Raw genomic sequence first — 27,271 nt, forward strand, 5'->3', positions numbered from 1 at the left:
TTTGAGGTAGAGTCTTACTCTAGCTGAGGATGATGTGGAATTCATTCTGTTGTCATGTTCTGGCCCTGAACTCATAGCAATCCTCCTGCCTCTGCCTCCTGAGTGCTGGGATTAAAGGCATGTGCCACCATTCAGGAGGTGGGCACCCACCACCCAGCTCAGGAGGGATTTTTAAGGGTTAGTGGCAAGGTGGGCACTATAGGGTGCTTGTGACTGAGGAAAGGCTGCTGGGAGGTGGCGTGTCCTCTTCTCAGCCCAGGTGTTCTCCATTACCATAACAGGAGGTGGTTTCAAAACCCTGGACCTCTTCTGAGCATGGCCTGGTGGGAAGGAGAGAAGGGGAGGAAAGAAGACAGCATTTGAACTCTTACAGTGGTTGCTATGGTAACCGGGCCCTCCAACACTTGGAATTATATAACTTCCTGACAGCTTATCCATTAGGCCTTGCTCTCTTCCCACTTTTCCCATGAGGTACAGCTATTTTCCCTTCTTACCCTTCCTCAGCTGCAACCTCAGCCTGTAGATTCCATGCACTTTCCAGGCAGATGAAGGGTCTGCACTTTAGGGAAGAGAGAGGAAGTAAGTGTTGGTGGAGTCTTAGCTGACAATATTGGGGTTGCTTTCTCAGGATGGTCCCTAGTCTTTGTTTTCTCTGTGGGTACCTGGTGGGGTACCTGAAGGAAAAGTTTAAAGGTAGAATGCAAAAACACCATCTGTGAGACTCAGGACTGTCCAGTCTTTTACTGGCTCACACTTGACCTTGAGCAGTTTAAAATTTTTCTGGCTTAACCATACCTCTATCTATCTATCTATCTATCTATCTATCTATCTATCTATCTATCTATCTATCTATCTATCTATCATCTATTGTCATCTATCTATCTATCTCCTGTTATCTATATATTTTACAGAAAGAGAAAAAAAGAAAAAGAGAGAGAGAATAAGAAATGAATGGCTTAGCAGTTAATGTACTTGCCTGTGAAGCCTAAGGACCTAGGTTCAATTCTCCAGGTCCCATGTAAGCCAGACGCACATGGTGGCACATGTGTCTGGAGTTCATTTGCAGTGGCTAGAAGTCCTGGCACACCCATTCTCAGTCTTTATCTCTCTCTGACTCTAATAAATATATAAAAATTAAAAAATAATTAAAAAGAGTGTGGGATTAAAGGCATGTGCCTGGCTAGATTTCAGATTTATTGTTTGTTTTACAACCTCATTGTGGAAGAAGGAAGGAAGTGCCATCTATGTTTATCTCCTCTTTTGGTGGAATGGTGGTATTTTTCAGCCTTTTGTAAATCCCAGATGAAAATGGAAATCCATAGATTAAAATGTCTGGGTATAAAGCCCTCAAGTTCCTCTGTGCTACGCTATGTAGTGGAGATTTGTAGTAGTGAGTCCTGGGAAAGGATGTTTCCTGGAAAAGAGTGTGGTGTGGGATGAGGTGAGAGAAAAGATAAGGCCGAATGGAGGAAGCTCTGACTGGATTCTATATTTCTGATTATAATAGTCTTCCTTCATGGCTTCAGTTAGCCCACTTGATAACAACCCAAAAATTTTAACTAAAAAAGTTATATGAATTTAAACGATTCATATGTTTTAGATTGCATGCCCTTCTGCATGAGTAAATCTTGAACGGCTGCCCTGCTTATCCCACTCAGGACATGAACCTTGTGTCTTATAGCCAGCTCATTCATCACATAGACTGTTTTGATTTTGCAGTGCTTTTGTTCAACTAATCTTTACTTAATAATGGCCCCAAAGCATAAGAATAGTGATTGATGTTGGCAATTCAGGAATGCCAAGAGAAGACAGGAAATGCTTCTGTAAGCAACAAAGCAAAAGTTCCTGATATATCACGACTTGTACTCTTTGTGGTTTTAGGCTCCACTTAGACCATATCCCACATGGACAAGGGCGACTTTTATTCTTATTTCAAATTTTTAAGATTAATTTTTAAAGTTAGCATACAAATTAATGGACTTTATTATAATATTTTCATTAATGTATGCCAATATACTTAGTTATTTTTTTATTTTTTTGAGAGAGAGAGAGAGAGAGAAAATGGGAGAGAGAATGAAAGAATGAATGGGTGCATCAGCGTCTTCAGCTACTGCAAACGAACTCCAGACACTGTGTGCCTCCTGTGTGCACGTGTGACATTGTGTGTTTGTGTCACTGTGTGTCTGGCTTATGTGGGACCTGGAGATTCGAACATGAGTTCTTAGGCTTTGCAAGCAAGTTCCTTAACCACTAAGCCATCTCTCCAGCCCTGTCCATACACCTTTTTTTTTTTTTTTTTGGTACTCACCCTTCTCCTGTACTACCTTCTTTGATCCTTCACTTCCTCCATTTCCTGTCCCCATTCTCTCTTCATGTCACATGTATTCCTATGTTTCCTCTCATAGTTTCAAATTCAAGTCTCCACTAAATTCATTTTGGATTTTTTTTTAATGTAGAGTAATAAATATGGTGGTATTTTATTCCCCTTTCCCAAGATTTATTTTGCCTAGTATCTGTGGTTCATAATCTTGGTGAATTTTCTAAAATTTTAGAGAACTGGGCATTTTTCTCTAGTCACCTACAGTCTATCACAGTCTTGCTTTTCAAGTCCTTGTGGGGGAGTCCTCTTTGCCTTTTATTTAGCCAAGTAACCTCCACACACAGGGCACCATGGGCCTTTGGAAAATCCTATCACTCAATATTTGCAGGTGAGCATATGGCTCTAGGGTATGGTTCATGGCATTCTTCTGCTTCAATAGAAAGACATGGCCATTGCACCCATCTCAAAACATGGTTGCTCTGATGTCATTGAGTACTGGCTCACATTTTTGTACTTTCTTCATCACTTAAAATGTGTCTATACTTTAGTTGAGGAAGAACCTCTCTGTGAGGATGCTGAAGGGCTCTACAATTTTGTCAGACTTTGTTTTCCCTCCTGCCTTTTTCTTGGAGCCTTCTTACAGTTCTGGCTTCATGATGGTCCTCAGGATATGGATGCTGGTCTCCTTTTGGGTGACTTTGCAGCAGGTGATTGTAATCTGCTGAGAACCTGCAGGGAATGGCTGGGTCCTGTCATTTTTACAAACTATTTTATTGACAATTTTTATACAAGTACTATAATGCATTTTGATTAATATCCTCTCCAATCACTTTCTTTTTAAAATGATTTTTATTTATTTATTTGCAAGCAGAGAGTGAGAGAGATAGAGAGGAGAGAGACAGGCAAAGAGAAAATGGGCATGCCAAGGCCTATAGCCACTGCAAATGAATTCCAGACGTATATGCACCTTGGGTATCTGGTTTATGTGGGCCCTGGGGAATAGAACCTGTGTCTTTTGGCTTTGCCGGCAAACGCCTTAACTGCTAAGCCATCTCTTTAGTCCCTCCCATTACTTTCTTATTACTCCCTCTCTCATGCCCCTTCCACTGGACCTCTTCTTCTATCCAACTAATTGCTCTTCTGTTTTTCCCTTCTCCATTATCCATAATGACAGGTTGATGGGTTCAGTATTGTGCAGGTAATGAAAGCCACTGTGATGGAATTCAATGGCCACCACATGACTGGGATATAATGTTCCAAAGCACTCTTTCCCATCATCTAGTTTTTTACATTCTTCCCACTACCTCTTCCACAATGTTCCCTAAACCGTGGTGGGTGTAATAGGGATGTCTCATTTAGGGTTGAGCACTTAACACACTCCTTCCCATCCTCTAGATTTATATCCTTCCAACCACCTGTGCCACAATGGTCCCTGAACATTAGAGGGCATGATACAGTTGTCTCATTTAGTGCTGAGCACTTAACTGTCACTTCTTTGCAGCACTCTGATGTGTTTTGGTTTCTCCTATTAGACATTGCAAAAACAAGCTTCTCTGACCAAAAGTGAGAATAGCACTACTCTATGGGAATAAACCCAAGTATTTAGAGGGCAATTTGATGGGCACCACAAATCCATTTAGCCAAACAGCAGTAGTAACTTCCCTGCTAGGGCCTAAGACCTTCCAAACCCTATGCTTTTGACTAGGCTCTCATTGCCAGGCATGGATTTCCTTCTGAGGAGTGGGCCTCAAATCTAATTACAAAGCAGTGTGGTTACTCTCATAATAGTAATACTGCTATTACATTGTAGCCACATTATGCCTGGCTGGTTGGTTGTGGAGTACACAGGGTCCACAGCTGAGTAAGACTGTTGATGGCTTTTCTCCTCCACAAGTTTGCATAGCAACTCCTGGCATGAAGAAAGCTGGCCAGCAGGAAGGAAGCTTATAACTCAGTTCTAGCTTGGATTCTCCATGTCTTGCAACCAAAGTGGTAGTGTTTTCAGCAATATATTCTTGCCATTTCATTTTTGTGGAGGAACCAAGAGCATTGACAAAAGCCTGTATTGTTTTTTGTTTGATTGTTTGGTTTTTGAGGTAGGGTCTTGCTCTAGCCCAGGCTGACCTGGAATTTACTATGTCATCTTATGGTGGCCTTGAACTCACAGCGATGCTCCTACCTCTGTCTTCCAAGTGCTGGGATTAAAGGTGTGAGCCACCTGTGCTGCTTAGCCTGTGCTGCTTTGGGGGCCTCCTGAGCCTCCCTGACCAACAGCTTGTTGGTAGATTTCCCACCCTGGCGCTGGGGCTTTCCTGTGACAACCTGTGGGCACAGGATTCTTCACCTTTGTTGAGTGCTTCTACCCAACTCTTTTTAAAAACAAGTATTTTAATCAGCTAAGAAGTAGGTTCCCATTTGGCTTATTCATATCATCTTTAGCTGTGGTTAACTGCACCCCTGACATCCTCCTCTATTCAGTCTCCTTCCCTGACCCTTTAGACTTTTCCACTCCAGATGTCTGTCCATGTGCTTACATATGTATATACTACCTCTCCCTTTAATCCTTACGCTATATTTCCCACCCCACTTGTGGCCCCATCCATTCTAGCTTTCTGGCCTCTACTGCTGACTCTTACTCCAAAACACATACAAGCCTAAAATTTTAAAATTAGCATTAGCATATGAAATGGAATGTTTGTTTTTATGAGCCTTGGTTACCTTGTTTAGTTTAGTATTTTCCAGATCCATCCATTTACCTGTAAATTTCATAATTCCGTTTTTCTTTACAGCTGAATAGAATTCCATTTTGTATGTGTATTACATCTTGATAATCCCTTCATCAGTTGTGGGCATCTAGACTGATTCTATTTCTTAGCTATTGTGAATAGAGCAGCAATAAACATGGATGATCAAGTCTTTTCAAAGTATAGTAAAGAGTCCTTAGGATATATTCCCAGGAAAGGAATAGCTAGGTCATAAGGTAGTTTTACTTTTTAGCTAGGTCATAGGGTAGCTCTAGTTTTTAGTTAATAAAGGTCTCTTTCTGCCCACACCCTTACTAGTCATTTTTTTAATGGTAGCTATTCTGACTATAGCAAGATGGAATCTCAAAGTACTTATTTGCATTTCCATATGGCTAAGGATGTTGAACACTTTAAAAATACTAATTAGCTGAGCTGGAGAGATGGCTTAGTGGTTAAGGTGCTTGCCTGTGAAGCCTAAGAATCCATGTTCAATTCCCCTGGTCTTCTTGACATTTCAAACAAACATACCACATTTTTGTGCCATTTTTGCATCTGATTAAATTGATGACTTGGTAATTGAACCTTGGCTGTCAGATTCTGCAAGCAAGTGACTTTTATCACTGAGCCATCTCCCAAGCCTCCATAGACTACTTTTTTGATTGGGTTGCTTGATTTCTCATTATTTAATTGAGTTCTTTGTATACTGTAGATATTAATCCTATGTCAGATGTATAGCTGGCAAATATTTTCTCACATCCTGTATGCTGCCTCCTCACTTGACTGACCATTTCCTTGTACAAAACATTTTAATTTCATGAATCCCATTTATCAATTATTGGCCATATTTCCTGAGTGATAGAGTCACTCAAAGAATATTCAAAAAATCCTTACTTTTGCCTATGTCTTGTAGTATACTTCATATTTTTTATTTTAGCAGTTTCAGAGCTTTGGATCTTCCACTGAAGTATTTGATCCATTTGGAGTGTGTAGGGTAAGAGATAAAGATCTAGCTTCATTTATCTACCTGTAGAAATCTAGTTTTCTCAGCATCATTTGTTGATGTTTTCTCTTTCCCAGTTTTTTGGCATCTTTGTAAAAAAAAAAAAAAAATTCAAGTGGTTAGGACCTGGAGAGATTTCTTAGTGGTTAAGGCACTTTCCTGCAAAGCCCAAGGACTCAGGTTTGTCAGCCAGATGCACAAGATGGTGCATACATCTAGAGTTTGTTTGCAAGGCTGGAGGCCCTGGTATGCCCATTCTCTTTCTCTATCTGCCTTTCTTGTTCTCCCAAAATAAGTAAACAAATAAATAAAATGTTATAAAAATCAAGTAGTTGTAGTTGTACGGACTGATATCTGGGTCCTCTTTTCTATCATATTGATCTGCAAATCTGGTTTTGTGCCAGTATCATTCTGTTTATATTATGGTGGCTCTGTAGTATAACTTGAAATTAGGTAGGATGATTCCTCCAGCTACATTCTTTTCGCTCAAGATGCTTTGGCTGTCTGAGATGTTTTGTGCTTCCATTTGAGCTTTAAGTTTTTTTTTTTTTTTTCCTATTTCAACAAAGTTGGTGCTGGAATTTTGAGTGGAATTGCCTTGAATTTATACATTACTTTTGATAGGATAGATATTTCACAATATTAATTCTTCTGATCCATGGCTATGGAAGATGTTTCCATTTTCTAGCATCTACCAATTTTTTCTTCATTGTCTTATAGTTTTCATTGTAGAGACTTTTCATTTCCTTAGTTAGGTTTATTCCAAGGTATCTCTTTTGAGGAAATTGTGAATGGAATTATTTTCCTTTTTTTTTTCCCCCTCCACATGTTTGTCACTGGCATATAAAAAAGCTATTGATTTTGCTGGTTAGTTTTGTATCTTGCTTCTTTGCTAAAAGTATTTATCAGCTCTTAGAGTTTTCTTATGAAGGCTGTGGAGTCCCTTGTTTATAGAATCATATCATCTGTAAATAGGACACTAACTTCATCATTTCCATTTGTAGCTCTTTTGTTTCTTTCTCTTGTCTTATCACTCTAGCTAGGACTTCAAGTACTATATATGGGTTGTGTTTTTTTTGTGTGACTAAGGAGGGGTGGGGGAATCAGGAGGCAGGTGATGAGACATTCTTAGTGCTTTCTTTGGGTGGCTTGATGAGCACCTACAATCACAGCCTTGTCAAACAGGCATCTTAGATAAATGCAGTAGGTTAAGAGGAGAATTGATGTTAACAAATAAAAGTTCTCTGTGCATCCTGTCATGTTGGTATATGTCACTTTTACCTTAAGGCACTTTTATAAAAGCTCTGTGCATGCATCAATCACTGCCCAGGATATTGAGGTCTGAGTCTAGCCTGGTAGGCCATTTTTTGTGGTAGCATAGATTTGGGAGCTCTCCTTCCTGTTTCCTGAGTGGCTTGCATGTTTGGATGAAAGGAGAGAGATGGGTGAAGCCAGTCAAGAAGGCAGGAATGCTGCAACAGGAATTTCAAGTCTCTTTGTTATCACATTGTAGGAGGCTGGAGTCAACCTTTGCTTAGTTTCCTCAGAACTTGCACAATATTACCACAGATTCCCTATTTCAAGACCTGAGGCTTTGCATTCCCAGTGGCATTTGGTGAAAGCTACTAGCCTTGGTCCCTTTAGGGAAAAGGTGGGAGCCAATTTGGTGACAGGGCACTACAGAAAATGCAAAATTCAGATGGAATTCAAGAAGGGGCTAGGGTGTAGTGGAATATAACTATAATCCCAGCATTTGGCAAGTTGAGGCAGGAGGATTATCAATTTAAGGCCATCCTGGTATTTAGTGAGAACTTGTCTTTAAAATAAATAAGGGGCTGGAGAGATGGCTTAGTGGTTAAGCACTTGCCTGTGAAACCTAAGGATCCCGGTTTGAGGCTAGATTCCCCGGGACCCACGTTAGCCAGATGCACAAGGGGGTGCATGCATCTGGAGTTCGTTTACAGAGGCTGGAAGCTCTGGCATGCCCATTCTCTCTCTCTCTCTTTCTCTCTGACTCCTCTCTGTCGCTCTCAAATAAATAAATAAAAAAATTAAAATAAATAAATAAGGGGTGATGTGGGGTTCAGACCCTTAAGGACAATGCTTAGAGAAATATTAGGAAGCACAGCCCTAGATATTCTCATAGTCCTCATCTCAGCAGAGCCCTGTGCCCTCCTTCCCTGACCTTTGGCTACCCCCTGTTTGGGGCCTGGGCCAGGGACACTGGACAGGAAAGACTTTTGGATAAAGCACCACTCTCCTTCAGTTGGGAATAACAATGCTGCATCTCTCTTGTGAACCTTGTAATACTCAGGCTGTGTTGGCTTAGTAATTAGAGTTTATTTTAGAAACCTGTAATTGTAGGCACCTGGAGCTCTTTGTCCTTGAATTGTTGTCTTTGCTTGCTTTGGGAGAGGCCTGCCAAAGACTCCCAGGTCATTAGGCAAATGAGTGAAGGCCTGCAAACTTTTATATGCAGGTTAATTAGGTTTGCCCTTCCTCCCACCTCCTTTTTCTTCCCATCCTTTGCTTTTCCTTTCCCTTCTCCTTCTTCTTCTCCTTCCCCCTTCTCTCCCCTTTCCCCTTCCCTTCTCTCGCATTCTCTTCCCTCCACCTCCACCATTTTAGGCTATCTAAATGTGGTCATGTAAATCAGAGTAGCAAGATAAACAAGAGAAAAATATACAGAGTGATTACTTTTTTTTTCCAAGGTAGGGTTTCTCTCTAGCCCAGGCTGACCTAGAATTAACAGTGTAGTAATCTCAGGGTGGCCTTGAACTTGGTGACCTTCCTCCCTCTGCCTCCTGAGTGCTGGGATTAAAGGCAAGTGCCACCACGCCCAGCTAGAGTGATTAATTTGAAGTAATTGACCCATATGATTGTGGAGATTGATGAGTCTACCAACTATACTCTTCAACTCAGGGTATAGCTTAAGGACCTGAACACTTGGAGGGCTGATGGTGTCTATTCCAGCCCTAGTCTGAAGACCTGAGAACTGTGATGTACAAACCAGGAAAAACCAATTTCCAGCTGGGTAGTAAGGCAGAGACCAAATCCTCCTTTCTGCAAACTTTTCTATGGGCATTCAGTGGGTCTCAGAGGATCACTGACAACTGCTGACTTAGGAGGTGCTCAGCTTTACTCAGCCCACCTGTTTAAGTGCTAATTTCTCTTACAAACACCTTCTCAGACACCCTCAAAAATTATGGTTAATAGGACTAGAGAGATGGCTTAGCAGTTAAAGCACTTGCCTGCAAAGCCTAAGGACGCAGGTTTGATTCCCCAGTTCCCACATAAGCCAGATGCACAAGGTGGCACATGCTTCTGGAGTTTATTTCAGTGGCTAGAGGTCCTGGCACACCCATTCTCTCTCTATCTGCCTCTTTCTTTCTCTCTTTCAAATAATTAAGTAAATAAAAATATTTAAAAAAATTATGGTTAACTAAATACCTAGATATCCTTGTGGTCTAGGTAATTTGACTTCAAAACTATTGCAGGGAATGAAGTGAACCTTGGCTATTGTGGTAGTTCATGATTAAGTCTCTACTCAACCTTCAGCTGGTGGTAATTTGGAAAGTAGAATCTTTCTGGAAGAAGTGTGTCACTGGGGGAAGATCTTGAGGCTTATCAGCCTAGCTTGCCAGTGCTAGCTACCTCACTGTCTTGCTGCTTCCTACCTACCCTACCCTCCTGTGAAGATGGAGCTTTTCTTAAAAACAATAACCTTAAAATAAATCCTTTCCTCCCATCAGCTGCTTTTGGTTGGGTGTTTTTCTCAGCAATGAGAAGGTAACTACAACAGAAAATTAGTACTAATGAGTGGGTCCTTGCTGCATTAAACAAAACCATGTGGCTTTTATGCCTTTCAAAACTGCTTTGAGGGAGGAATTTGGAAGGATTTGGAACTTGGGACTAAGAAAAGCCTTGCAGTGCTATAAGCAGAGCTTGATGGACTATTATGGTGAGAGTTTGAGAGATCTAAATGCCGAAAGGTTAGTGGACTACAGAGGTTTGGCTTATGAGGTTTCAGAGGGGAAAAAGAACCTTGCCATAAACTGGGCTAGAAGCTGTGCTCTGTTTGTGTCCTGAGAACTTGAGCAAAGTTGAATTTAAAAGTAATGGATTGGTATTTTGGTGGAGGACAACACAGAGAAGAAGGATATGAAGGATGTAGTTTGGCACAGAAAAAAAATGGCAGTGTTGAGTCCTAGACACTGTGGCCCATTTCAGATGCAATTATTTGAGAGATTATCACCACTGAGATTGTGCCAGCTCTTCTGCATTGGGATAGTCATAGGAATGCCGACTCTTGAATGGGAGGTTCCTAAAGGAAGAATATTGAAAGAATTTCATGCTCTTCAAAATTGGCTTTATTCTCCCCTTAAATTAACAAACTTGGTAGCCTACTTGATACTGGTTTTGGAAGTATGGGAAATGCAGAAGAGTGAGGTTCATTGAATTTGCAGCATGGTTTTTAGGAAATGTCCCCTAGGTGATGTGGAGCAGGGTTCTAGCTGCAGCACAGAGGCAATGAGGGGCCATGTCATGGAGCTGTGAGGATGAACTATGGGTTGGAGTTGAGACCCCAGGATTATGAAAATAATAAGATTGTAGGATGGCTGCCAAGGAAGCTATTCACTCTGGTTCTGGAGGATGTGTCTGGAAAGCAAAACCAAGGCTGGAGGGGTGGAATTTGAAGAGCTTTTGTTGTGAGTCACAGGTGCTGGACATGGAGTGGCAGGCTCTGATGTTTGCCCTACTGGCTTTTCATTTTGCATTGGTCTAATCAGTCCTTGCCATGCCTTCTTTTTTCATGGGGGAATGTTAACTATGCCATTATGTGTTGGGAGTATATAACTTGTGTTTTGATTTTACATGGTCACAGTTAAGTCTTGAGTTTCAGGTGACACTTTGGACTTTTGAACAGTGTTGGATTTGGTAAAGATTATGGGGGCTTTTAAAGTTGGACTGAATGCATTTTATACCATAAGATGGTTGTGAATCTATGGGGACCTGAGACAGACTGTGGTGGTTTGAATGGGAAATGTCCCCCATAGCCTCATGTGTTTGTGATTAAGTCTCACACTCAATCCCCAGCTGGCAGCAATTTGGGAAATGGATCCTTGCTGGAAGAAGTGTCTTTATTTGTCTAACTTTCCATTGTTAGTAGCCCACTCTCCTGCTGCTTCCTGCTTTCTTTTCCCACCAAGATTAAGCTTCCTCTCAAAATGTTAGGGCTGAAATAAACCCTTTGTGCTCCTCAGCTGCCTTTGGTCAGGTGTTTTGATCCAGCAATGAGAAGGTAAGTGTAACAGTTGTGTATCAAGGGTAGGACTGCTTGCTAACACCAAGCTCTGGATGTTAAAGATGAGGCCAGAATTAAAGATCAGTCCAGGCAAAGGCCAAAGTTTGGCTAAGGAGGAAACCCTGTCCAGATGATAATGAACCTGATGTTTAATGGCTCATTAGCAAACTGAAAGGTAAAACTTTGAGCCTCCTTCCATGTAGGTGTCTGCAAGGGCCCTTTGGGGCTCTTCAGACTTGCATGATGGCTGCTATTCAGAATCATCTACTCACCTTCCTCTCTCTACCTGTGGGCTGTGGTGCACTAGGACAGCCAGCTTCAGAGTGGAGAAGGTGGTCACTGTCATCAGAGGGACAACCGGAGTTAAGAAAGTACAGCACATCAGGAACTCTGAGGAGTGGATTTGGGACTCTGAGGGGATGCTGAATGAGGTTCTAATGACAGATGTACCTTAATTTAGACAATGAGCAAGGCAAGAAGTGTAGTTGATGCATCAGAAAAAATGTCTCTGTCTTTTCCATCCTGCCTGGCTGGGTCTCTCCTCTAGATTCAGAGAACATTAAAGATGGTGTCGTAAACAAACATTTATTTGTTAACCAAGTACTGTATAGGGACATGTGATAATTTGAGAACTATATTGCTCTAATTAAAAAAAAAAAATAGTAAGACAGGTCCTACTTTTGGGGAAAGATACCAGTTGGGGGGAAATCTCAAACAAACTGCAGGCCAGTGTGAGTGAGCACTGCAACCAGAGGGCACAGTACATAGCACATCAGGGGAAGGGGTGCAGCACCCCTTTGTGTAGCATGGACAGATTTCTGCAGAAGAAAGTGTAAGTGAACCTCAAAGTGCTGTGAAGTTGTCCAGATATGGGGATATCATTGAGAATGGGGGTCCCAGTGATCTAGGGTGTGTGTTAGTGTCATGATGGACAGTGAATTTGGCTGGAAGTCAAGGGTCAAAGCTAAATACAGGGTGGGGATCAGCCCTTAGGCTTTTGTTTTCCAAGGACTGGATCACTGCTGACACATTGCTGAACTTCAGGTGGTGTTTTGAGTCCTGAGCATGCAGTGGGCTAGAAGACTGAAAGAAAAAGAAGGATGGAAATTTGTGCAGAGCTTCTGCCCTCTCTCTGTGTGTGTATATAATTTGCACACTATATTTGGGTGTCTAATTACAGAATATTTCAATATTACTTAGCTACCTCCATCTAGGGCTTAAGATCCCTATGTTATATTTTGTTTTTTTTTTATGATTTTTATTTATTTATTTGAGAGTGACAGACAGAAAGAGGGAGGGAGGGAGGGAGGGAGGGAGGGAGGGAGGGAGGGAGGGAGGGAGGGAGAGAGAGAGAGAGAGAGAGAGAGAGAGAAAATGGGCACACCAGGGCACCAGGGCCTCCAGCCACTGCATACTGCAGACATGTGCACCCCCTTTTGCATCTGGCTTACATGGGTCCTGGGGAATCAAGTCTTAAACCGGGGTCCTTAGGCTTCACAGGCAAGTGCTTCACTGCTATGCCATGCCATCTCTTCAGCCCCCCATATTATATTTTGGATATAAAATGTCCCTCAAAGGTTTATGTATTTGAACACTTGGTCTGCAGCTAGTAGTCTGACTTTTTAGAAGGTTTGGCTTAGCTAGAGGAAGTGGGCTTCTGGAGTTTTACTATGAGGGATACAGCTCAGCTCTGCTTCTAGATTCAGTCTCTCTTTGCTTTCTTCTCCCCTCAGATGTGAGAAAACTGCTTTATGCTCCCACGGCCAGGGAGCCACCTGCTGCCATGCCTTCCCCAGCATGGACTGTATCTCTTAAATTGTGAGCCAAAATAAATTATTTATCTTTCAAATTTCTTTTTGTCAGGTATTTTATCACAGAAATGAGCTAAGTAACCAATACACCCTATGACAAAGGCTTTGATCAGTTCAGTATATAGTAGATAAGATGACCAAATATTGAGAAGTCTGCTGCTTTTCTGAGGTTGGCCTCTAGGTGGTGGTGTTCTACTTTCTGGTATCTGCAAGACCTCCAGAACCCCTTCTGGACAAACCTATTCCCCCTGAGTGTCCTGACAGACAGGTGTGACACAAGCAACAGGGTCTCTTGGGTCTTTTAAAATTTTGCCTCACATGTGACTCCATTTTTAATTTATCCTTTTTGGGACTCAAGTAATGGAGAAGTGTGTAGAAGGGCTCAAACATAGATAACAGGGCTGATAAAATGCTTTTTTCACCAGGAAGTTTACATCCAGTTTTTCTCTTTTTCTTTTAAGCAGTACATTTTGCAGAGGAACACAACAATGAGAAGCTTGAGTTATTTTCTATCCCTCGCCAATACTCAAAGCAAATCTGGCAACAGGAACTTTCTGTCTCCTCCTAAGTCGGCTCCATGAGCCAGCTGCTGTTTAGAGGGAAGAACAAAGCAGTTGACCACTGAGTCATCCTAAACCCAGTGACCTACTTCTGAAGTCTTTGGAGACCTGATATGAACCATAAATAATTGTAAAATTTCTTTGTCTGGAGGCTGGAAAAATGGCTCAGGGGGTAAGAACACTTGCTGTGCAAGTGAAGACCTGAAGTTGGCCCTCAGCACCCACACAAAAAGCTGGGCAGTGCACACATGCCTACGTCCCCCACCGAGGAAGGCAGATGGGAGAATTGAAGAGGCTTAGTGTGACCTCCAGGCTCAGTGAGAGACCATTATCTAAGGGAAATAAGGCAGAAGAGCAAGACACCAAACAACCTTATCTGGCCTCTGCATGTGCACGTACATCTACACACACATGTGCATAGACTACACATGCATCATGGATCTCTCTCTCTCTCTCTCTCTCTCTCTCTCTCTCTCTCTCACACACACACACACACACACACACACAAACTCTCTCTCTCAAGAAAATGTGAAAAAAATCATGTGTCCACATACAACAGTTTTCTCTCTTCGGTCAAAATGATTGGACTAGCTTCTTGTGTGTATTCCATGGTCATTCTTACACATCCCATACCCCTAGAACCTGGCAGCAGACACGGGAGGTTTGGTGGGTCAGAACGCAGGCTCCTATGTGTGCATAACATACTCATCTGGGACATAGGGGCTAAAGGGAAGGGCTGCTGTGGGGCCTGAAGTGCTATGGGAAGGGCATTGTGAAGTAGGAGAAGCCTCTGTTTTCTGATACCCCTATCCTGATCAAGAGTCCTTCAAGACACTCTGAAAGCATTCTGTCCTGTCCTTGCTGTAGAGATCATTGATTTTGCCAATTTAGAATTATCTCAGTCCTTTTGGTGATTTATCACATTATAATGGGACTTGATACCTTAGGACTTGGGTATGGATGTGGATTAGTTCATTCATGTAGGCATCCTGCCTTCTGTAGGCCCATGAACTTGGGTAGGAATAAGCAGAGATGACAGTCAGGAAGACTGAGTAGACAGCCTTGCGACCTCAGCCAGACAGTACTAAGAGTGAATGATTGCATGAGTGGGGACCTGAAGAGAGACGTTGTCCAGGGCATGGGGATGAAAAATGCTTGGACATACATGTCTTTGTGAGCCCTCCTAGGAAAGCCTGCTTCTGGAGGGTGGGTGGGGGCATTAGGCTTTTCCTCCTTGCTTTGTTGTTCACCTTGACATGCCCTCAGCTGTGAACCTCAGCAGCCACGTGGACTCCAGCCTGCTCCAGGTGGACCTGGCCGGGGCTCTAATGACAGGTGGGCCAAGTCGTACAGGGAGAGAAGAGTATGTCATGGTGGTGGTTACCCAGACAGACCCAGTGGGCTCCAGACGACGGCGACCACAGCAGGTTAGACTTACATGTTATTTAAAAGGAATTGTAAAATCTTATTTCATTGCATTATAAATTGAGTTTCTTCTTGAATAGGTTGGATGGAAAGCCAAAAGGTAAAAACAACATTATTAGTCATGTCATTGAGGCTTATCTTTTGCTTGGTCATTGAAATTCTCTTTTTCACGTCTCTCTAAACCATTTATAAGACTCTTGCCATTGTAGTCAAATCAGACTGGCAAGTTCTTCATTCAAAGCCATTTCACTAGGCTGTTCAGGGAAACTGTGTGTATGTGAAAGCAGTTCTGTTTGTAAAGTGTGGCTCAGTCTAGGACTCACCTCATGGGGCAGAACATAGTCCCAAACCACAGCCACTTAGGTTTGTGACAGTTGCTGAGGCCCATAGGCTCCTGATTTTCTGTGTCTGTGTCCACAGACCACCATGCAGAGCCTGGCCTTAGCTCACATTTGACAAATGCAGTTGTTCTCCAGGGAGAGCCAGCAACAGTGAGAGCCATGAGAGTCACAGCAGAGGCTTCAAGGGTGTGATGCCTCTCCATGCAAACTCACCTGTCCCCAGTCCTGGTGTCAGTGACTCCTCAGGATAGTCATGGTTATAGAAGCCATGCCATAGCTCATGAGTTTTTCCTGGTGTAACCAACCCATAGAAGAAATCCCTACTATATGCAAAGCTGCACCCCTCACATTTTTCTGCCAATCAAAGCATGGTGTACAAAGCAAAGGTTATTATAAACGAGGATGTGTTTCCCCCAGTGGCTGATGCAACACCAACCTTGAAAACCTTAATGTCGTCTCAGGATGGAAACTTGCCTCTTCATGTGATGTGTGCAGCCCATTGCAAGGGGTTTGTTAGTAGTGAGCAAGGAAGGCAGACCTATCTATCCTCTGTATGTGATTCTTGTTTTAAATATTTTTTTTTGGGTTATTTTATTTATTTGAGAGTGACAGAGAGAGAGAGAAAGAGGCAGATAGAGAGAAAGAGAGAATGGGTGCTCCAGGACCTCCAGCCACTGCAAACGAACTCCAGACGCATGCGCCCCCTTGTGCATCTGGTTAACATGGGTCCTGGGGAGTTGAGCCTTGAACTGAGGTCCTTAGGCCTCATAGGCAAATGCTTAACCACTAAGCCAACTCTCCAGCCCATGTGATTCTTTTTTAAAATTTATTTTTATTTGAGACAGACAGGGAGAAAGAGAAAGGTGTAGGGGGGGAAGCAGGGAGGAAAAGAATGGGTGCACCAGGGTCTTTAGGCACTGCAAATAAATTCTAGATGCATGTACCACCTTGTGCATCTGGCTTACATGGGACCTGGGGAATTGAACTTGGGTCCATAAGTTTTTCAGGCAAGCACCTTAACTGCTAAACCATCTCTCTAGCCCTGTCTGTGATTCTTATGTGGAGGAAGATGTGACCCTCCTACCTTTAAAAACAATTATTATTACCATTATTATTATTATCTTGGTTTTTCGAGGTAGGGTCTCGCTCTAGCCCAGGCCAACCAGGAATTCACTATGGTGTCTCAGGGTGGCCTTGAACTCATAGTGATCCTCCTACCTCTGCCTCCCAAGTGCTGGGATTAAAGGCATGTGCCACAGCGCCCGGCTTAAACATTATTTAAAAAAATTTTAAATTTTATTTTATTGTTATGAGAGAGAGAGAGAGACAGAGAGAGACAGAGAGAGAGAAGCAGATATATATAGAGAAAGAATGGGCACTCCAGGGCCTTCAGCTGCTGCAAATGACTTCCAGATGCATGTGCCACCTTTTGCATGTGGCTTACATGGGTCCTAGGGAATTCAACCTGGGTCCTTTGGCTTTGCAGGCAAGCACCTTAACCTCTAAGTCATTTCTCCAGCTCAAAAATTTTAGCTAGAATTATATGTATAGATATTTATAGAGTAAGTTAGTGTGACATATGCATACAAGGAATAATGAGCAAATTGGGGTAATTAGCATTTCTATGTCCTCAAACATTTATCATTCTTATGTGTCAGGGAGCTTCACTCTTCTGGTTGTTTTGAAATATGTTGAGCATATAGACATGGTTGGCTATAGTTTTCTTACTGTGCTACTAGATCACTGAAAGTGAGGCCTGCTTTCTTGCTTATTTCCCAGCTATACATACTCATTACCCTTCTTGCATAAGCTGTACTGAGCCACTTTGCTCTAGCCAGAAGCCCTCCCTAACATGTGAGGATTTCCCAAAAGCTCATGTACAAACCCATCTTCAGAAACACAATGAATACAACATTTGAAATATTTTCTCCCAAATATGCTCTTTGCAAACAACCATTTTTTTTTTTTTTTGAGGTAGGGGTTCATTCTAGCCCAGGTTGACCTTGAATTCACTATGTAGCTCAGGATGGCCTTGACCTCAACACAGTCCTGCTGTCTCAGCCTTCCCAGTGCTTGGAGTTCAGGTGTGAGCCCCAGCATCTGGCACAGCCGACTACGTAAGGGTTTTTATGTTCTTATATATGTGGTTCTCTGTGTTGACGATTGCCAGAGCTCCTAGTTTCTATGTCTTCTGTGGTTTGCTGGTGAGACCTTCGTCCTCCCACTCTGAAAGGCCCTGTTCCATCAGGCTGCTCTCTGTGCGGCATCAGTCTCTCCCATCCCCACTGGGGATAAAAACAAAATTTGCAGGATGTGTTTGTCCATGACAGTGGCTCCTGTGATACAGGGGTGTGGAAACTTTTCTGGGGTGGGTTTGTGGTCACCTGGCTGTAAGCAGGAAGCACTTTTTTCTTTGTTTGTTTTGTTTTTCAAGGTAGAGTTTCACTGTAGCTCAGGTTGATCTGGAATTCACTATGTAGTCTCAGGGTGGCCTTGAACTCATGGTGATTCTCCTACCTCTGCCTCCCGAGTGCTGGGATGAAAGGTGTGTGCCACCACGCTTGGTTCTGCAGGAAGCACTTCTAAGGCACATTTTTTATGAGTTGCCTTAGAGGACTTAGAAAGCACTCCAATAACTTGCAGTGATTTCTTTTGCTCTAGGTGAATACAGTTGACCCTCCTTATCCACAGTTTCAATATTTAAGGATTCTTCCAACTGTAGATTGAAAATATTTGTAAAAAGTTATGTCTAGGGCTGGAGAGATGGCTTAATGGTTAAGCACTTGCCTGTAAAGCCTAAGGACCCCAGTTCGAAGCTCTATTCCCCAGGATCCATGTTAGCCAGATGCACAAGGGGGCACACACATCTGTAGTTCGTCTGCAGTGGCTGGAAGCCCTGGCACGCACATTCTCTCTCTGTCTCTCTCTCTATCTGCCTCTTTCTCTCTGTCATTCTCAAATAAATAAACAAAAATAAACAAAATTTTTTTAAAAAGTTGTGTCTATATTAAGTATGTGCAACCAACCCCCCATCAATGGAGTCACAGCTGTTCACATAGCATTGACATTGTCTGAGGTATCATAAGTCATCTACATATGACTTAAAGTACTGAAATTTTGCAGAAAGTACTTCAGCATCCTGATTTTAGTATCCTCAATGAGCTTGGACACAACCCCCTACAATACTGAGGGAGGACTGTTTAGTAATTCTATATTCATACCTTTGTATTCTTTTTTCCCTTGAACTATGGAAATACCCAACACAACCTGAACACACTTCTAATGTCAGGGCTATAGGAGGTCATGTGAAGATGTTTTTCTGAGCTTCTCCTCTTTTTCTTAAACAGGTACCTAAGCTACATGGTGCTGGGCAGGCCCCAGACAAAATTTCATCTGAGAAGGCTCACCACAACTTTACATTTTGGCTTTTACAGGTCACTCACAATTGGACTGTACTTTTAAATCCAAGAAGGGAGCACGTGGTGATGAGCAGGACCTTTGAGATACAGAGCAGGTGTGTTCTGAGTCCTGAGCAATTTGTCTATCTTCTGTCTTTAGTCTGTTTCCTGTTGTTATAGGAGCACATCTAAGACTGGACTTAAAGGAATAAAAGCATGGCATCAATGTTTGTTTAGAATATGGTGAGAGCCTTCTTGCTTCATCATCACATGGTGAACCAGAGCAAGCCCACTAGCCTGCTTCTTATTTAGCCACTAATGTTGTTACAGGGACTCACTCTCATGCCAACTCTAATTACCTTCCCAAAGCCCCATCTCCAAATATCATCAACATATGAATGTGAAGATCAAGTTCCCAGCACCAGAAGTTTTTTTGGGGAGACACATTCAAACCGTGGCATTTACCTAAAAAAGCTTGACCTATAGAACACCAAACTTTGACACAAACAATGCTAGTGGTTTGGGTAAGGCACTTATTCAGCATGGGCAATAAACATACAGGATATGGAGACATTACAGCATCCTGGTCAGGACATAAGAGGACTGACTTCAGTACCCGTTTTGAAGCAAAGGCATTTTAAGCCACTGTTCTAATTTTATGAATATCTTGCATGTACTATGTCATTGTACACAAGGATCTTGAACACCCTGGTTTTGGTATTCTTAGAGGGTCTAGACACAACCTTCTGTGCAACATGGGGAAGTTTAGGATTCTTTTACGTTTTCTCTGAAGCCACTCTATCTTCAATTATATTTTGGTTACTACAAATCACTGTGGGCTGCCATAACACAGTTCACATCCTGGAAGCTTACACATAAGACATTTGTTTATTCTAGAGACTAGAAACCTAACATCAAGGTGCTGGTGAGCTTAGTTTCTCCTGAGGACTCTCCTCTTGGCTTATAGATAGCTATGTTGTCCCTGTGTCTTCTCTGTGTGTCTGTCTTAATACCCCTTGAAGGTCACCAGCTAACTGAATGACACCATTATTGGATTCAGGCCAGCACTAATGACCTTATTGAGCCATTATAACCTCCTTAAGGACTCTGTTTCATAATCCCATTCTTAGGTACTGGATGTAGGAGTTAAACATTAGGGGTAGGGATGGACACAATTAGACTCAATAGAGTTATACCAACTTTTAGAAAAGTGCCTTAGTTTCAGCATGTCATACTTGATTAACTCACAGGATCCTTGTTTATGGTGTTTTTTTTTTTTTTTATAACCACCCTAAGACTCAAGTTTAAATTGTTGGCAATGCTGTCTGTTATCAGGTGAAGCATTCAGCTATGTGAGGGAAGTGGAAGAAAGGAAATTGAATGGATAAGCCCATTGCTCAGACCATTGCTCCTTGTTAATTTTTGCAGTGGCATTTGAAAGGAGGGGTGGCTGCTGCCATCAGCGCTGAGGAGCCATGTGGATTGGCCCAGAAAGACTATTTCCTGCTTTTTAGTTACTGGCATGTGAGATTATGGGCCATTCTGGCTGTTCTGACTTGGACTATAAGGACCCTGAGGGAAGTTCCTTGATTGCTGACCTAGGATTAATGTCCATTACTAATCTCAAGGCCTTTGCTCTATTTTTATAGGGAAGCTGTTTCCATCAGTATCCAGGCCTCCCTCCAACAGTCTCAAGTTGTTCCTCTTTTGCTGGCCCATCAGTTCCTGGGCACAGGTGTAGAAGCACAAGTGACTGTTGCCGCGGTGATCCTTGCTGGGGTCTACACTCTGGTAATATTTGAGGTAACTATCACTTCTGCTTCCATGACCTGTCAGTGCTCATGGTCAGGGAGTTTTAACTTGTTACATACGGATGGGGTCAATTCTACTTAGGCAAATTGGAATGGTGCCATTCCTACAAATTAGCATACCCCTCATTCTAGGTAGAAAATGGAATGGTTCTAGAATAGTTCCTGAATCATGGGCACTGATATATGCAAAATAACTATGAGAGTATCTGTAAAAGCTTAGTGAGAATGACTTTGAGGAGCGACTTTGAAAGGACCAGTTTTGAATCTAGGAATCTTCATCTGTATGATAGGCATGCTAATATGCTCCTCCCCTGCTGCAGCCATGTGATGGGGCATGGAAACTTGAGGTGATGTATGGAGAAGGATTATCATCTGGAACACTTACCAATGGCCTATGGGTGTTCCCTGTAATGGAATGTCCAAAGCCCTATCAATTTGAAGTTCCTGGGAGAGTATAAGTGTTGCTATACTATGAATAGCATGAAGCAAAGACACATGCTTCCTGGACAGACAGGTGTACCATTGATGTAACTTGAAAATAAGTTTTACAGCAACACATTGACAAAGAGTATTGGCTCAAGATACAAAGCCTGAAATGTGAGCAGATGATTGAATCTAGGGAGGAGATTCCTAGTGAAACTGGGAGGGGCTTGAGAAATGCCTTGGGATTGTCAAGCAGATGACTCATAGGAGGAACAGTCAGGAAAGCTCTTGAACTTTGTGTGTGGTGCTCCAGTAAGCTGGTAAGGGATGTTGGCTCCAGAAGGTGTAGTCCATGGTTGCTGAACAGGTCCACACATAACTTTTAGTATTAAATCTGTTATGTCTCTTATTCTAGAAAGGTCATTGTTCTTAATCTTTATTATTTTTTTAATCAACATTGTCATTGTTCTGGAGTTCTCATAACTACCTATCCATGCTGTGACTTCCTAGACAATAGCTATTCTCTGGGATGGGGATCATTACCATATCCACAAATAGAGTTGGTGGGTATGGAGGAGCCTGCAGTAGGTTTCCAGAAGGTTTCCTATCCCAAGACACCACACAGAATGTTCCCTTCCCTCCTCCAGCATCAAAGAACAGTGGCTTATTCTCCATGTTCTTGCCCAGGGAAGCTTGTCTGAGAGAGAGACTCAGTTCTTGTGGGAGCTTGCCAGATGGATACCTTCAGCCCACCCAAACCCCAGACTCCCTGAAGGGAAGTCACATTTTCATCGTCTAGGCACTCTTTTCCATTCTGTGGCACAGAGCTCTAGAGCTCATTCTTCTGACTATCCCTGCTCCCTATACTCTTAATATCTTTTCCTGATTGTTATTCCTCTCTTCCTCTTTAAAATGAACATTTTTAGCTTCTAAACATGTGATATTTGTCTTTCAATCCTGAGTTTATTTGACTCATTCCATTTATTTTGCCTCAAATGGCAGGATATTATTTTTATGGTTGGGCAATATTCCATTGTATGTATGTATGTATATATCTTACACTTTTTAAAAAAACCTATTCATTTGCCCATGGACATCTTGGTTCCTTTTCTTGGCTTTTGTAAATAGAGCATCATGAACATAGGAATGCAGATGATCTCTTCAGCATGATGGTTTCAATTCCTTCAGATATGTATCCAGAAGTAGGCTGGCTGGGTCAATGATCACTTTATTTTGGTGTATTGAGGTCCCTCCATGGTGTTCCCCACAGTGGCATGTTGTTATTTACATCCCCAACTATGGTATATCAACTTCCTTTACAACTTTGATGTTTTTTTTTATTTTCCCTTTTTTCTATAATAGTTATCTTACTAGAATGATATAATATGATTTTTTTTATTTTCCCTTTTTTCTATAATAGTTATCTTACTAGAATGATATGATTGTGGTTCTGATTTGTATTTCTCTAATAACTAGTGATATTGAACTTTTCCATATGTGTCCACTGTCAATTTACCTTTTAAAAGACTTCTTATTATTCTAGGGTATATTTACTCTTCTTGCATAACTGTAAAACTTTTGAAAATTATATCACTTATAGTTTTATTAATATTTTATTAATTGGCAGTCATTAATGCCTATTAAAAAACCATTTCTTCTTTTCTACTACCCATCCCAAGATTTAAAAACTCCTGTACAAAAGTCAATTCAATATGGCTTCCCCTCTATCAACTTGTAGAGAGGCACAAAGAGCACAGAAACTTGTTGAACACAGAGTGTGTCAGAGCATTCAGGCTGTCCTGGGTCCTTGTGGGGCACATTCTGCCATGTGAAGTGGATAGAAAGAGACCTCCCAGAGCTTCCTTCCATGCATTCCATCATTTCCTAAAACTTCATCACCAGGTTCTCCTGTACTGCCCTTCTCTTTGCACCTTGGTCATAGCTATTGATGTGTTTCTGCCTGTGTCCAGATTGTTATTATGTTCAACATTTTATTGTGGTTTCAGTTTACATTTCTCCAATGAAGGTAATGTTGGACATCTTTTAAAAATGTTTTTATTTTATTTCTTTTGGACATCTTTTTACACATTTATTTGCCATCTATGAACCTGCTTCAGTGAGATGTCTGTGTTTGCCGTTTGTGTGTGAGTGTGGTGTGCATTTGTATTAGTTATTTTTCTCATAGTTATGACTAAATACCTTGACAAGAAGAGGAAAGAAAGGGCTTATGTCAACTTTCAGTTCCAGAAGTTGTGTGGCTGCAGGAGGATGAGGCTATGCTGAATCCACAGTCACACACAGGAAGTGGGACTGGGCTATAAAACCTCAAGGCTTGGGCTGGAGAGATGGCTTAGCAGTTAAGTGCTTGCCTGTGAATCCTAAGAACCCTGGTTCGAGGCTCGGTTCCCCAGGACCCACGTTAGCCAGATGCACAAGAGGGCGCACACATATGGAGTTCGTTTACAGTGGCTGAAGGCCCTGGAGCACCCATTCTCTCTCTCTCTCTCTATCTGCCTCTTTTTCTCTCTGTCTGTTGCTCTCAAAAACAAAAAAAAAAAAACAAAAAAACAAACAAACAAAAAAACAAAATAACCCCTCAAGGCTCACGCCCAGTGACCCACTTCCTCCAGCAAGGTTCACATTCTGAAGGTCCCACAACCTTCCCCGACAGGGCGACCTGCTGCTAAACAAACGGTCAAACACAGGAGCCTATGGGGGATAGTTCACATTAAAACCACAGCAGTGTGCATGGGTGTGGGTGTGCACATGTGTATTTGTGGGGAGGTCAGAGGCTGATGCCAGCTGTCTTTCTCCATGATTGTCCTCTTTATTTTACAGAGACAGGGTCTCTCACTTGAGCCCACAGCTTGCTGCTTCAGCTAGTGTAGCTAGCCAGCTTGTTCTGGGGATTCCCTGTCTCCTCCTTCAGTGTGTAAGCATCACAGGTAGAAACCACACCAAACACCAAGCACACAGTCCTCATGCTAATAGCATTTAACTGTAATTAATAGTACTTAGTAATGCTTCATAGTGTGACTGTTAAGTACTATTAAGTTATACCCATGGACATATAGTACCTGTATATTTTAGATCAGGAATTGTGATGGCTTCAGCAGTACAAAGGCTTGCTTTGGCTACTGTGATCTTTTGTGCTTCCATGTGAATTATTGGGTTGTTTTTCCTAGTTCCAAGAAGAATGTCATTGGAACTTTGATGAGAATCACATTGAATCTGTAGATAAGTTTTGGTAATATAGCCATTTCCACAATGTTGATTCTGCCAATCCAGGAGCATGAAAGGTCTTTCCAATGTCTAGTATCTTCTTTCACTGCTTTTCCCAGTGTCTTAAAGTTTTCTTTGTAGAATCATTCACATTCTTGGTGAGGTTGATTCCTAGGTACTTTATTTGTGGGGGTGCTACTGTGAATGGGATATTTTTCCTAATTTCTCTTCAGCAAGTTTATTGTTAGAATATATAAATGCTACTGATTTTTGTGTGTTGATTTTGTATTTAATATTTATTTATTTGAGAGAGAAAGAGACTGAAAGAGAGAGAAAGAGAGAGAGAGAGAGAGAGAGAGAGAGAGAGAGAGAGAGAGAGAGAGAGAGGATAATGGGCATAACAGGGCCCCTTGCAACTGCCAACACACTCCAGATGCATGTGTCACTTTGTGCCTCTGGCATTACGGGTACTGGGAAATTAAATCCAGGCTGTCAGGCTTTGCAAGCAAGTGCCTATTAACCACTGAGCCATCTCTCCAGTCTGTGTGTTGATATTGTATTCTGCAACTTTGTTAAAAGTGTTTATTAATTCTAAGAGTTTTATGGTTGAGTCTGGAGTCACTTAAATATAGAATCATGTCATCTGCACATAGGGATAATTTCATTTCTCCATTCTGATTTTTATCACTTTCATGTCCTTATCCTGTCTTATTTTTATAGCTAAAACTTTGAGAACCATATTGAATAAGAGAGGGGACAGTGGGCTCTATCAGCAAAGTTAGCTCTTCTGAAAACTGTGTCAGCCTCTTGCTTTGATATTTGCTTGTCCCTGTTTAATTTATTAGGTACTGATTTCATTGACATCCAGAGTGGAGAGCTCCTTGAGGGATCTGGTGTAGTTTTCTGATTTCACTGGTACTAAGCACCCCTCCCCTCAGGAGAGAGGAGATGCTCAGGAATAAGAAAATGCTAGGTTGGAGTTCTGATTCTGCATCTCCTTTGTGGCTGAGACTGTTTCCTCATCCCACAAAGGCATAACTGGTGGTGTCTATAAAGCACAGTAGTTGCGCAGTAAAGGTCAGTGATTGCTGCTGCTGCCCAGGAAAGCTGATCAGTGGCTTTGGTTTCTCAGCTTCACTATGGCCCAATTTAGGCTTATTCTTCCAGATTGAAGAGCTGTGGATGAATTCTGCTCTGCCCACTTCTTAGTCTACTTAAGCACCAAACAAGGAAGAACTGAAGCTGAAACGCAGGACACAAAAAGGAAGCACTACAATCTATTAAATTATTACAGCAATAAATTAACTATTTATCAATATTAAATTGTTAAATCACTATAATTTATAGGAATTTAGATATTTGTATTTAACATGAATACGCTACATCATAAAGAGCTAATCTATGAACATCCAAATATCCTGTGTGAATTTACCTGAAAACTAACTTTGAATCTAGTAGCACAAACTATAAATTTAATTATTTTAATCAGAATTTGAGTTTTCAATAATTAGTAATAAGGTAATTTGAGTTTTAGGAAATTGCTAGGTTCTGTGAGATGGAAGTCACAAAATAATGAATGAAAACCACTTTGGGGTATTCAGAAATGAATAATGTCTGCTAGTATTTAATTTTCTACTCTGCCTTGCCACATAAATTTTTAGATTTTTAACACTTTTATTGAGGCATAATTGAATTTTATAATGTAACCCTTTGGGGTTATATAATTAAGTTATTTTACTAAATTTAAAGAGCTTTGAAACCATCATTAAAATACAATTTTAGGACATCCTCTCATGCTATAAGATTTCTTAGAACCTGTTTCTAATCAATCCTTGCTGCTACTTTAGGCATCCTTGAGTTACCTATTGTTTTCTGGACAATTTACATAAATGGAGTGATAACATATGGTCATTTTTGGTGTATCTGCTTTCATTTACCATGGATGTTTTTGGACTTAGCCATTGAATAGTTATGTCTTTGATATTGTCAGTTCCATCATGGTCCATATTACATTTTGTTTTTATCTTCACCATGGATGGACATTAGAAATGAATCCAGGTTTGGTCTACTTTGAATAATATTGTTCAGAATATTCACGTCTTATGTGGATATATGTTTTTATTTCTGTTGGTAGGGTCCTAGTAGAAGTCTTAAATTATGCTTAACTTTTTAAGGAAGTGCCAAACTGTTTCCTACTATTGCTATACCATTTGGTATTCCCAGCAGCAACGTATGGGGACTCAGATTTTCTAGCATATTTGGTCTTAGAAGTTTCCATGTTCACTCGTGTTATAATTAAATAAAAGGACCATTTTGTGATTCAGTGATAACACTGAAGTCTCAATTAGATTAAGCATTTAGCTGTGTGCTTTAGTATTAACAATAGTTTTAGTAATTGGGAAGAATTGGTTTAAGTTGTTCAGTTACCTAGGAAATAGATGGTAAATAATTAATGACTGCATTTTGCTGGTAGAACATACTTTATCCAATCTTCCACTATTTTGTCAGGGCCATCTAGTTATTCAGGAGACAAAGGCAGCTCTTGTTATAAGGAAAAAATGGTGGTTGGTGGTAGTTGTATGCTACTGAGGGATGGCCAGACTGGGAGACATCAAGGCCCATGTAGTTACCTCCTCATTGCTGGGACAAAACATCTAACCAGAAGCAGCTTATGGGAGAATATGGGGTTTATTTCAGGCTTCCAGTTTCAAGGGAAGTTTTATCAGGGTGAGGAAGGCATGGCACGAGCAGGAAACTGTCACATATCTGGGTGAGGTAAGTAGTCTAGCTTATGGGCTTGGATCTGAGCTAATAACCCTCAAGGCCTGTCCCTCCTGATACACTTCCTCCAGCCAGGCTCAGCCTCATAAAGGCTCTACTAGCTGGGGACCGAGTGTAAGGCTTAGCTGCA

General features: G+C 41.6%; 1 protein-coding gene across 2 annotated transcripts in view; it reads left to right on the forward strand.

Annotated features, from left to right (window-relative positions):
- The window catches only part of Oca2 (OCA2 melanosomal transmembrane protein), a 263,060-nt gene that overhangs the window by 43,409 nt on the left and 192,380 nt on the right, over positions 1-27,271 (forward strand). For both annotated transcript variants that reach the window (XM_004661944.2, XM_045146469.1), the window contains exons 7-9: positions 15,007-15,167; positions 18,941-19,020; positions 20,554-20,707. In XM_004661944.2, coding sequence (XP_004662001.2) covers positions 15,007-15,167; positions 18,941-19,020; positions 20,554-20,707 — 395 coding nt within the window. The remainder of the gene's footprint in view (positions 1-15,006; positions 15,168-18,940; positions 19,021-20,553; positions 20,708-27,271) is intronic.

The sequence above is a fragment of the Jaculus jaculus genome, chromosome 3 (assembly GCF_020740685.1).
Source record: "Jaculus jaculus isolate mJacJac1 chromosome 3, mJacJac1.mat.Y.cur, whole genome shotgun sequence".
In the NCBI taxonomy this organism is placed as follows: domain Eukaryota; kingdom Metazoa; phylum Chordata; class Mammalia; order Rodentia; family Dipodidae; genus Jaculus; species Jaculus jaculus.